The sequence below is a fragment of the Pelobates fuscus genome, chromosome 2 (genome assembly GCF_036172605.1).
Source record: "Pelobates fuscus isolate aPelFus1 chromosome 2, aPelFus1.pri, whole genome shotgun sequence".
In the NCBI taxonomy this organism is placed as follows: Eukaryota; Metazoa; Chordata; class Amphibia; order Anura; family Pelobatidae; genus Pelobates; species Pelobates fuscus.
In genome coordinates, this window is record NC_086318.1 from 45024874 (window position 1) to 45038753 (window position 13880).

The window sequence follows — 13880 nt, forward strand, 5'->3', positions numbered from 1 at the left end:
AGATTATAAAAGGTAATTCTTAAGCTCATTTTTAAACTATTTAGGGAAAAATGCATTTCGTGACAGTAGGTTTACTGTGGAGTGTGTGTGTAGGGGGTCAGGGGGTGGTATGCATTTTTTTTTCCTATACAGTTCCTGGGCAATCATGCAGACACGGCACTCACACAGAAGCATACATTCACAGCTCACACCTTCATACATGCTCACATTCTCACACTCACAGGTCCACCGTTATAAACACAGTGATCTGTACAGGGTTGTACAGGGTTCTCTCTTCCCTCCTGTGCAGTTGCCTTCTCGTGTCAGGAGAAAGTGAGCTGATATCACTTCATCTCAGTGCTGCCATGAAAGGAAGGTAATAGGGATCGCACTGTGCCCTGGTGTTCTTACAAAGATATATAATATAATGTGCAGGAATGGCATATGGTTTCTAAAACGAAGGGTAATAGTATTGCCATTAATCAGTCTTTTGAATCTTGTGATTACTCTACAGGTATGAGACCCACTGACTTTGACAACTTAATGGGTGAAAAGCATCATACTCCTCAGTTTGAAGATGGCGATTTCTTTAAAAAAGAAGAATCCTCTGTTGAAGCTCTGTTGAGCATCGAGGCCACGAAACAAAGCAAACCAGTTGCAGCCCAGCAAGAGGAGGATGAAGAGGAGGAGGAAGAAGTCGATTTTGATCCTCTGGGGATTATCAAGTGAGTGAAACTCGTTATAACACCTGACTGTAAATAATTTATTTTTAAAATTTAGGTGTCTCGTTGTAGTATCTATCTGGTGTGAAAAAAAATCCATGTGTAATGCTTAATCTTTGTATTTTACTTTTTTCAATAAATGAGAAAAAGCTGACTTTGATGGACACATGTCTCTTTTCAGTCTATGTAGCTATGATACAGCCATGCAGCCTGGCCTCGTTAGGAAGCCTATAGGGGGGTCAGCGAAGAGCTGCAGGGGCATTAAAAGTAGTAAAATATAAACAAAATATTTTAACTGAAGCAGATTGACTACCTGTTTACTCTCAGTAGTTCTTCACATCCCGCTGTTGCTAAATGAGTTGGACATTCCATTTCGGAATAGGGTTCTTATTCTTAAGGATTATTTTGTGAGGACAATATAGACCATCATTTTTTTAAAGGACAATTGTCAGCAAATTTTTACTTTTATTACATTTAATGAAATGTAATGATTTGTGTGTGTTGTGTGTGTGTGTGTGTGTGTGTGTGTGTGTGTGTATATATATATATATATATATATATATATATAATATTTATTTATTTAGAAAAAAATTTATTTAAGAAAAAAAATCTAATTTCTATCTGGCTGAACAGCTTTGTTGGGTTTGATTCTACTATTATCTGATCATCTGCTGCTCAACCCAACATGCATGCTCCTGCAGATTCCCACAGAGCAATGATAGTATTGCCCTATCTGCTGCATCAAGCAGCCATATCTGTGTGTGTGTCTGCCGGCCCCATTTCCACTGTAACCCCTCCGTCCCTGCAGCATTTAAATACATTTATGCTTTCTGTGATCTTTGTTTGTCCCCAGTCTACCCCCTTTATCCTTGGACATACAAACACACCCATACAATTAAACATTACATACAAACACACCACTGTACTAAAACGCTAAAATTATATACAAACAAGCCTGGATGAAAAAATGGTTTCACTTTATAAGTGTGTATCTCCGGTTCTGTAAATTGAACTTTAATTACATTCAGGAGGCTCCTGCAGGGTGTAACAAACTATTAACAGAAAACAATAAGAAGCACGACATACCATATTAAACAGAATTTGCAATAAGGAAGTGTAAACATTAGATGACTCTTTACAGGAAGTGTTTAGGAACGCTGTGTAAAGGAGGGTTGCATAAACAAAGTGATTTAACTACGAAATGGCAGAGAATTGAGCAGTGAGACTGTAGGGGCCTGACCTATACACCAAAACTGCTTCACTAAGCTAAAGTTATTTTGGTGACTATAGTATTCCTTTAACTGACAAATGCATATATTTTGGAGATGTTTTAATGGTTGAGAAGTATCATCATAACCAACAGGAAGCCAAATATGATATTTCCAATCCTAGTGAGACACTCACAAATTTTTATTTGCATTTTTTTCATTTTAGAATTATATTCTTGAAATATTCTTCTCTTTCGTAGTAGTTACAATACTTTGATAAATGTGGCATTGAAATATTGTGTTAAAGGGACACTCCAGGCACCCAGACCACTTCTGCCCATTGGAGTGGTCTGGGTGCCAACTCCCACTACTCTTAACCCTGCAACTGTAATTATTGCAGTTTTCATAAACTGCAATAATTACCTTGCAGGGTTAACTCCACCTCTAGTGGCTGTCTACTAGACAGCCACTAGAGGGCACTTCCTCCTTCATAGCACAGAAAACCTGTGCTAGAGCATTGCTGGACGTCCCCACGCTGTGTGAGGACCTCCAGCGTCGCTCAATTCCCCATAGGAAGCATTAAAAAGCATTTCCAATGCTTACCTATGGGGAGCTCTAATGCGCGGCAATGCCGCGCATGCGCATTAGGTCTCCCCGGCCGGTGGGCGGGATCAGTCTTGCCCACCTGCCGATGTAATGCAGAGGAGGAGCGGCGGCGGGAGAAGCAGCGATGTGGGACATGTTGCTGCCTCTGGTAAGTCACTGAAGAGGTTTTCACCCCTTCAGCAACCGGGGAGGTGGGAAGGAGAGGGGGCCTGCAGTGCCAGGAAAACAGAATGTTTTCCTGGCACTGGAGTTTCCCTTTAATAATTAATAAATAAATAAAAGTTTTTAATAGCTCTGAATGGGGTGTTTTGGCATATAATTGGAATTATTTCTCTACTTTTCCAGTGCTTCATTCAGTATTGCCACATGAGGGAGCTGTAACCCTTTATTTGCAATGCACACTGTAACTGCAAGAAATGTTGCATAACTTAAGGTAGGGAATTAAGTAACACTTATTACTTCCACATGAGGGCACTGTAACACTTTGCAATACTTGGAAAGACAAACTCTAAGAGTTACCATAATGATACTTAATTACTATTATGACAAGGATAATTATCTGATCGCTATGTGGAAGCTGTAATTAGTGTGTTGTTGTTGTTGTTATTATAACTTTCTTTATAAAGTACCCACATATTCCACGAACACCTAATACTTTCATTGCTATATTAACAATGAACCATGGAATAGATATTCGCTAATTCCCTTTAACTTATCACAGTGCCGCAGATTCTCACTGATATCCCACAGCAAAATCTCTTTTGCAAAAGCAGACAAATGCACTGACAATCAAGGGTTAAAGCAAGACTGCCATCTAGTTAATTAGATTGTGTTTAAATATTTGCAGGACCCTGTGGTTTTTTTAATTAATTTATTATTATTTTTTTAAATTAATTTTTAAAAAGTGCTAATTTTTTTTATTTATTTTTTTACACATTTTGGGTACTGACTAAAAAAAGTAAAAATCCACTAACCGTTTAATAGATATGCTTTCTTTAAGAAGTGTGTTTTTTCAAAGATTTTTGAAGGCATGGAGACTGGGTGAAGGGAAGGGAAGGGAGTTCCACAGAAAAGGTGCAGCCCTGGAGATATTACAGCTGCTATATACTACATTAACTTGGCTTAAAGGGAACAGGGTGAATAATAATCAAATGAAAGGTACACTTCTAAAAGGAATAAATATTTCATATACACTTTAGCTGCAATGTAATTATATGCACTACAAGGGGCTAGATTTGTTTGTTTTTTGTATATAGGAATAGTGCTATCAAGTAGTTTGACATTATGGAGAGAATTTAATTTAAACATAGTCTTTATATTTTACTGATATTTTATATATAAAATTGTACCAGTCACATGGTTCTGAAAGCTTTCATTTCTACACAGTGTGTGTTACCATGTATGAAGATACATTTTTCCACGACTAGGGACCAAAAATACCGTATATACTCGAGTATAAGCCGAGTTTTTCAGCCCATTTTTTGGGCTGAAAAACCCCAACTCGGCTTATACTCGAGTCAAGGTCTGTATTATGGCAATTTGCATTGCCATAATACAGACTGGGGGGAGAGGGGGGCTGGCAGAGCTGTACTTACCTGTTCTGCAGCTCCTGTCAGCTCTCTCCTCCTCTGCGCCGTCCGGTCAGCACCTCGGTCAGCTCCCAGTGTAAATCTCGCGAGAGCCGCGGCTCTCGCGAGATTTACACTGGGAGCTGACAGAAGAGCAGAACGGACGGCGCAGAGGAGGAGAGAGCTGACAGGAGCTGCAGAACAGGTAAGTACAGCTCTGCCAGCCCCCCTCTCCCCCCCACTGAACTGCCACTGGACCACCAGGGAAGGAGAGCCCCCCTCCCTGCCATGTATCAAGCAGGGAGGGGGGACGAAAAAAAAAAATATAAATAAAATACGAAATAATAATACAAAATTAATAATAATAAAAAAAATTAATAATAACAAAAAAAAGGGGGATAAGGACCACTATGGGAGGGGGGGGGTATAAGGACCACTATGGGAGGGAAGGGGGATAAGGACCACTATGAGAGGGAGGGGGTGGGATAAGGACCACTATGGGAGGGGAGGGGGAAGTAAGGACCACTAGGGGAGGGGAGGGTAAGGACCACTAGGGGAGGGGAGGGTAAGGACCACTAGGGGAGGGGTGAGTCAGGACCACTGGGGGGGGGGGTGAAGGAACACGGGGGTGGGGAGGTAAGGACCACTGAGGGAGGAGGAGGGGAAGTCAGGACATATGGGGGGGGGAGGGGGCGGCAACATTTTTTTTGCCTACGGCGGCAAATATCCTTGCACCGGCCCTGCACACACTGCATTCATGCACACACACACTGCATTCATGCACACACACACTGCATTCATGCACACACACATTGCACTCATACACACACGCTGCACTCATACACACACGCTGCACTCATATACACACACACATACGCACACACTGCATTCATTATACACACACTGTAAATAAATATTCAATTAATATATTTTTTTTAGGATCTAATTTTATTTAGAAATTTACCAGTAGCTGCTGCATTTCCCACCCTAGTCTTATACTCGAGTCAATAAATTTTCCCATTTTTTGGGGATAAAATTAGGGGCCTCGGCTTATATTCGGGTCGGCTTATACTCGAGTATATACGGTAATTGGTGGGAGTACGTCACTGTGGTCCTCACATGATGATAGGGATGGGTTTCTCTTATGTGTTTATATATAAAATTCATAGGCGTGCGCACGGGGTGTGCCGTGTGTGCCTGGGTACACCCTAATCACACCTCTGTGCTGCACTGCCTTAGGGCAGACTAACATGTCGGGACCCGACACAGGAGGTGTGAGGCCCCTCCTGTCAGTCTGCCCTAACAGAGATCTAGCCTCAGTCTGCAGCTCCGCCGGGAGTGAGCCAGTCCAAACTAGAAAGGTCCCTTCTCATGGGGATGGGACCTGCAAAGTAACAAGGGAGGAGGCATAGTGCCCCCACCAGTGTATCCTAATGTTCCCCACCCAATCAGAGCCCTTTGGCAGTTAAGTCTCACTTCTCTTGACATTTGCTTTGGGAACGTTCCCACTTGAAGTAGTCCTTAATTTGGAAAAAGCAAGTGAATGCTGATTTGCGAATGTGCGTCTTGCTGGAGGCATTCAGTTCAGATTTTGGTCAATATTGGTGCTTGTAAATCTTCTGAATCTTGTACTATGTATAAAAAGCACTGATTTTAATCCAGACATCGAATGCATCCAGACGATTGCTGCAGATTTGCTCGACTCACCCTAATTCCGACTGTATTTGGCTTTAATGAACATAATAATTACCATTGCTGTCATAATTCTGTCATTTGCACCGGATTTGTCCATCCGGACAAAATTCAGTTTCCAATGAATAACCCTGTAAGTTTAATTATCAAATTGAAATTCACACTTCTTTATCCTGCTACTTGCCACCTCCATCTTGGCTCCCTGTCTGTTTCTGTTACAAGCTCTGGCCTTCGTATTTGAAAGGCAGCGTAGACACAGATGAAAAGAGAAACAAATTTTGTTCCTTCTATTTATTTGCAATGTGTGTGCTGGCTAGGCCTGAAACAAACTGGATTTAATAACTTAAAAGCCTCATCATTTGAAATAAAGTTTAAAGTAAATGGGCAATCACATGAAAAGAAGGTTAATGCAAGTTATAGGTAAATTTTTTATGTTTTAATCAATTGTGTAGTTTCCAGAGATGTGACGGTTTGCCTTGACAGTTGTGTGTTTGTATTATATTTTGTTATGCTTCTATCCTATTTAAACATCATGAGGCTTGTTCCTTCATCTATAAAGTTAAATATAACTTTAATATTTTCAAATTTGGGTGATGGCAGAGAAATAAAGATTCTGTATTTTTGCTTTGCTCCAATGAAGATGTGCTACTTCGAATATCCCAGTTAGTCACAAAAATATTCAGTGGCTTACTTCAATGGTAATATATCGATCACTAAAACATCTTGAAGTAGTAGCAACGCTGTTGAGATAGTGAATTATTAAATCAGCTATTTTGTTTTTCAGCATTGCCATTCCCTACGATCTCCTCCTATTGCTTTGGCTTTCTTCCTCTGTCTGATCTATCAAGTACAGGAAAGTATAGCCCTGATAGTGTCATCATCAAACTCATGGCAGCTTGCGTGAGTCTCAAAATATAGTCTGCATTGACTCAGACAGTGAGAAACTTAGCCCTGGGGTGTTAAAAGTAAATTTACGGTCTTCATTCCAGCCTCCTTTAAAACAAGAGATTAAGGTTTCTTTAACCGGAATAAAAACAAAAATGTGAATTCAAGTTTGTGAAATGAATGTGATGTCCGTCTCCCATGTTTTGATATATGATTTAACTCCGCAAAATCAAAGATAAGGTGATGTACAGAGAATTACCTGCACATTTTGCAGGTCAAAATTTGAGATGATTTGGTTTATTCATTGATGCTAACATTCATTGGTGGGTCTATTCACCAACTTGGGAGTTGTGGACAGTTGACTTGGATATTGTAAAATCTAGGTCAAGAGCAAAATCTGTAACAATTCTCTAATGCCGCTATTTTGGATTACAGTTTGGAACTGCCTTGTTTTGCACAATTCTAAGTTTAGTGAAAACACTACTAATTGTGAAGTCAGGAAAACTGGAGTGAATCAAATTATCCCATAGCCCAACTTGCTCAATTATTGTTCCCCAAAATTATTAAAGAAATAGTTATTCTGGTTGGAAAAGGATTAGTCTAAAAGTGGCTTGAGATGCATAACTGAAACAAATAAACAAGCAGAAGGTTCCCCAGACTGTTGAAAACATTAAGGACTCCATGATCTGTTCCTTCCACTTTAAACCTGTCCTAGACAAACTCCATAAGCAAAGAGAGACTGGTCGCAAATCAACAATGAATGATAGGGATGAATGGTCACCCCAGGATAAGTCCAAGATCCTTGAAAGAGTTGTGTATGTGAAATTGACAGACTTCCTCGAGTCCAACTCTCTGCTCGACCCACTTCAGTCTGCTTTTCGCACTGAGCACTCTTTGGAAACTGCTCTGACCAAAGTATCGAACAATCGACTTGTGCAAAATCTCATGCTCACTATTCCATCCTAATTCTCCTTGACCTTTCCTCTGCTTTTGACACTGATCATCAACAGCTTCTTCTCATCCTCCATGATCTCGGTCTACAATATATTGTTCTCTCGTGCTTCTCCTACCTCTCCCAGAGTTCTTACAGTGTTTCTTTCTCTGGCTCTGCATCTTCCCCCAAAGTCTCTCTGTTATCAGTCCTTGGTCTCCTACAGCGTCCCTTGGTGAACTCATCAGTTCTTTTGGCTTTCAATATCACTTCTATGCGGATGACATGCAAATCTATCTGTCCTGATCTCTCCCCGCCGCTCTTGACTAGTGTCTCTGAGGGTCTCTCTGCTATTTCTAAGTGGATGGTTGCCCACATCCTTAAACCCAACTTCTCCAAAACGGAACGTCTGGTCTTTCCTCCCTCAAATGTTGCTATTCCTGTTTCTGTCTCCTTCCACGTTAATGGTGCTGCCATCAGCTCCACCATGCAGGCTCGCTGCCAAGGTGTTCTCTTTGACTCCGACCTCTCCTTCAAGCCTCATGTTCAGTCGATCGCCAAATCCTGCCACTTCCATCTCAAAACATAATACAAGAGTATCAATTAAACTTTTAATGGCTCCCAACAGATTCCTCTCCTGGAACGGTCATTAAAAACAAAACAAAAAAACAGTCTTTGTGAATACTATTCTACCAATCTACTTCTCTAACACTATCCTTACCTTTTGTGTCACTATACCCCACTCCCTCTAGCATGTAAGCTCATTGAGCAGGGCCCTCAGTCCCTCTGTTCCTGTGTGTCAAACTTGTCTGGTTACAATTACATGTTTGTCAGTCCACCCATTGTACAGCGCTGCGGAATTTGACGGCGCTATATAAAAATAATAATGAGTGTTAAATCTGCAAAAGTTCAGCACAAATCTATATAAACTTATGTAAGAATTCCAGAACTTGGCCAGTGGATGACATAATATAAATTGAGTCATTTTCTTCCCCTACTTTCTACGTTTGGACAAGTTTACATTTAGAGAAAGCCAAAGAATGCCTTCAACCCCTGATGTCTAATGTTTTGTAATAGACATGGTGAGGGGCTCCTCAATGGTATGGTTAGATATCTGATGAGTACCGTGAGATGTGATATTTTCACTGCATTACTATGTAACGGAATATAAAGAAATGTTATAATTACAGGGTTGCTTTCAGGATTATTTAGCGGAAATCAGTTGCTTAAACAGTTTAGATCTGCTTATTTAAAAAAAAAAAAAAAATTAAAAGTTGTTTCAGAGCAGAAGTAGATTTCCACCACCTTCAATCTCAAAGAGCTAGAAGCTTTTATTCTTGAATGGTGCAGTGGCCTACTAGACTAACTTAAAGGGACACTATAGTCACCCAGACCACTTCAGCTCAATGAAGTGGTCTGGATGCCAGGTCCCTCAGGTTTTAACCCTGTAGATGCAAACATAGCAGTTTCAGAGAAACTGCAATGTTTACATTGCAGGGTTACACCAGCCTCTAGTGGCTGTCTTCTGGACAGCCACTAGAGGCGCATCTGGGAGGCTGGAGGCATTTAATGCCTCCATCACGCAGAGCGTCCATAGGAAAGCATTGAAAAATGCTTTCCTATTGACCGCTTAAATGCCCGCACGGCACTTGCCGCGCATGCGCATTCGGCTCCGCTGACGTCGGCAGAGGGAGCTGACGGCGGGGGAGGAGAGGTCACCAGCACCAAGGGAGCCCGGCGCTGTAAAAAGGTAAGCTGCTGAAGGGGTTTTAACCCCTTCAGCGCCACGGGAGGGGGACCCTGAGGGTGAGGGCACCCTCAGGGCACTATAGTGTCAGGAAAAACGCTTAGTTTTCCTGACACTATAGTGATCCTTTAAATTATTGAAAGACAATATTTTGAAAAAGTTTGAATCTCTATTGAAGCAAAGTCTAGCTCTACCAGTTGCAAACTCCTTTAGGTTAAGTATCTTGTATTAGGGGATATGTTTCACTCTTGGTGACTTATTACATATTAAGTGTTATTGTTTTGCATTATAATATTATACAGGCCAATGTTCAGATCCCTTGGTGTGGATATCTAGTAAAGTGGCTATGGTTTAGTGATGGCACCCTTGCACCACCTCAGCCATTCCAAATTTTCACAGTGCGTGTTTTTGCAGGGGTGAATCAGAAAATTGTTAAGAACACCCAGCATGCAGAACCAGCATCGGGTTGTCAGGATTAAATCTAGACTTTTGGTACCTCTATGTTTTTTTTTTAACATGCGCATATGACAGATGCATACATCCATATGTACATTTTAGGTTTTGTGCTATTTTCCTTGATCTCTGTCGCCAATGTATTATTAGCAATTGCTATTTTAGATGCATTTTTGCAGATGAAAGGATATTGTCAGCAGTCCTAAACCTAAAAAAGAAAAGGAATAACCCGAAGAGTAAAATATAAATATTTATACAGCTGTTGAAGAAGAATACGAGGAAGTCACAGGGACACGACTGTTTCTCCCATTAGGTAACATAAATATTCTCTGGCAGGATGTAGTGTGAAGGGAAACATGAACATAGAAATCTTAATTGTTCTACCTCGGACTACACAGTCTTAATTGCCATATTCGGAGGCAAATCTATATGGAATGCAGTCGCTTAGGGGCAAACGTTGTTTAACCTCGAAGAGTTTATTCATGTATGGCACATTCTTTTTTTACACTGGTATCCCAGAATTGTGAATACCAGGTATATAATGCTGCCTAGTATTGCATAGAACTCATAGAACCCTAGTCTTCAATCATTTAAGAAGGGCCTTAAAACCCATCTCTTCAGGAAAGCGTATGGCCTCCCAGAGTAATCTCTACCTTACATACCTGTCGCTTGCTCTCCTATGGGATAGTGCTTTGCTCTCTCCTCCAGCTCTGCTTCACTCCTACTTGATATTTCCTATCCTAATGTTTCTAATACCCCACCTCCTATAGACTGTAAGCTCATTTGAGCAGGGTCCTCTTCAACCTATTATTCCTGTAAGTTTTCTTGTAATTGTCTTATTTATTGTTACATCCCCCCCCCCCTCTCAAAATATTGTAAAGCGCTACGGAATCTGTTGGCGCTATATAAATGGCGATAATAATAATAATAATAATAATAATAATAATAATATGTTGCTGGAAGCAAATCCATTTATTCACCAAGAAAGTAATTCCTATGTAACTATCTTATATGATTAATGAAGAACCATAATGTCCCAGGAAATCGCACCATTATATAAAATTAACTGTAATTTGTATTAACCTTTTTTCTATGTAGTGTCCTTTTTCTTACATTTACATGTATATTCAATTTATATACAATATTCAGCAGTTGTCCTCCAGTTCATTCCAGGCACAGCTCATTGCATTGGATGAGTAGAAAAAGGAGGAGAAGGAACGTAAGGAGAGATTCATAAAAAATATGTCCTCATTTCAAAAGGGGTCCAAGATTCTAAAAGTGGAGCAATCATTGTAGAAACACACAAAACTAGCGGGCACATTCCATTGGTATCCACTCCACTTTTCCAAATTTGCACCACTTATGGAACAAAGCATTTTGGTAAATCTTTCTTGCTTCTTATCCTTTTTTTTTTTATATGCTGATTGACAGATGCAAAGGGTATAGCGCGTCAAAATGGAAATTAGTCTAGTGTGAATTTCTACATTTAATTTTAATTTTATTACCTCACAAATGTGTATTTGTTAAATAAAGGGGATACATCTACAATAATAAATCCTGGACCATTGGCCTTAAGGAAATTTAAATCCCTCCCCCACCCCAAGCCATCATATCACAGTGCACTTACTGAAAAGCAAGCAGAGGCAGAGGATAAATTGCTCGGTGTTGTCCTCCCCTGCAAGAAGGCTGGGGGACATGTACTCCGTTTTATCTGGTGATTATTATTATTAATCTTTTATGTCTAGAAAACTGGGCATCCTCTAGCCTTATTGGCTATAGTGCCATAGAACTGAGTATTCCTGGGCACTAATATTTTAGGACTGAGAGTCTTGGAGAGCCCTAACCCCACCATGTGTGTTACCCTCAACCCCACAGGCCATGGGGTGGAGGCTGCCACCATACACCAGGCCTCTATCTGCTGTGTTTCCGATCCACTCCCCCCATCCCACCGCACACCATGTGGAGATAGCGGGGATGTCAACATCGGGACTCTTCCAGTTATAGTGGGATCTCATAGATCTCACCTAATTTTTCAAATTGATCTATTTAGAGGTATGAGCACGCCAATAATCTGACTCTTGTGATGTGCTGTAGATTCACAGACCCCAGCATGTATACCTTTAACTTTTTTATTTAAAGTGTTACTCCAAGCATCATAATCATTAGTCAGTTGTAGAGCTTATGAAGCCAATATTACCCTCCTCGTGCTGTTCCTCAGTAATAAGGCAGACTGTTGCAAAAAGGACTCTTACGTGGTCGGGCACGGAGGGTCTTCTCCTGCTGGCTGTGATGACATGGGGCTTCAGCAGAAGTAGATCCTGATCTCCTTGGCCAGTCACTGGCTGGGAGTGTCAGCTGGTGGTTCTCAGACCATGAATGACGTTCTGTGCATAGAAATGTGCACATGATTGACAGATTAATCCTCAATGGCACGGCTGAAGGTGAAGTTACACCTCCGATGGCAAATTAGTTAAACTCCGTATCTGTAGTATTTTGTAGCTAAATGCTGCACATACAGACGCCAGGCACCATGACCACTTCCACCACTGAAGTGGCCATGTTGCTTGGGGCAACCCTTTAATCCAAAGGTACCCAGTAGGTAGATTCCCCAGACATTTTAAAACTACAGCTTCCATGATGCTTTGTCATTCTAAAGGCATTCTAAATGCATGCAAAGCATCCTGGGAGTTACAGTTCCTACCTTTTGGGCACCCCTGTTTTATTCCTTCAGGGTCACAGAAGAGAGCAGAGCATTGCTCAGAGACTTTTTGGTTTTTTGGTGGGTAGGTGCGGAGCAGTGTCTTGGATGCCCGCATGATTTTTGTCTTTCTTCTAGTGGGTGGACACTGGCTCCCACTGTAGTTCGAGGCAGATGTAAGCTCTGCGATACACGTATACACATTGCAATTAACAGTGGAGCTCTGTGATATATTCGTATACACCACATACAACTGTAAAGGTTATTGCTATGGAGCTCTGTGAGCCATATACACAAAGCACACTGCTGCGTGGATATGGACTCCAGTAGTTGTAGTTATCTGTGTACAAAGATTATTCACGGTGTAACAAGTTTATACACTACATGCTGCATGTTACTGTGAGTTTTATGACTGTGACTCTCTATCATACTTTTTTTGTATTATTCCATTGAAGCTCTGTTAAATTATAAACACCCCAATTTATGATCTAGAATTGAGTGGTGGAACATTTTTGTTCCCCGGCATGTGCTTCCTTTCCAGAACCATGTTATTTAGGAAGTATGGTATGTCTTGCCTTATAAGGAAAGAAAAGGAATGCTTTGCATCCAAGCCTCAACCTTTAATTACTTCATCAGACATAAACTAGAAAAACTACAGATTGCCACAAATGTTGCAATGCTGATCTACAACTGTTATAACTCATTATTTTCTGGCACATAAATATATTTCCGTAATCACAATTTTGATTCGGAACAGTTAGGTGATATACTTCCGGAAGTTTAAAATGTTTGGCGAGATCCAAATGCTTCTTTTTTTATTTATTTATTTTTTATTTTTTTCATAAGTGCAAAAATAAAAACTTTAAAAAACTGCAATATAATTGGTTATTGATTTATATTTCTACCGAAATAATCAGTGATTTAATGTGCATAATACACCACAGATTAGGTAACACTACCCTCCTTAATGTTTCTCGACCTATTGCGTGTGTTTTATTGAGTGATTTTAGAAATTGAAAGGAGTTTCAATAGAATCAAAGATTCACAAATTATAGTTTACGTTACACCCCAGTTGCGCTTTGACGGAATAATATTTTTTTTAAAAGTCTTTTACAAAAAAAATAAAATATTTGCTTTGGCAATCTTTTTTTTTTTTTTCATTGAAAGAGGATGGGGTGGATTGCTTTGATTCACAATCACAGTTCACAGGAACAAACTTGAAAGTAGCAATAGAATATAGAGTGCTTTCTTACGGCTACAAAACTGTAAATGCGGGCGTTCGGCACCTGGAAAATGAATAGCAATCACCCTTTCATTACGAATTACACTTCCATATTCAAAGTCAATTAGACTGTTTTTCTTGGTACTGCTTCTTACAGAAACACCCCATG

General features: G+C 40.3%; 1 protein-coding gene across 1 annotated transcript in view; it reads left to right on the forward strand.

Annotated features, from left to right (window-relative positions):
• The window catches only part of HS1BP3 (HCLS1 binding protein 3), a 130531-nt gene that overhangs the window by 59991 nt on the left and 56660 nt on the right, over positions 1-13880 (forward strand). Inside the window, exon 4 of the mRNA XM_063442119.1 lies at positions 494-704. Within this exon, the coding sequence (XP_063298189.1) occupies positions 494-704 (211 nt within the window). The remainder of the gene's footprint in view (positions 1-493; positions 705-13880) is intronic.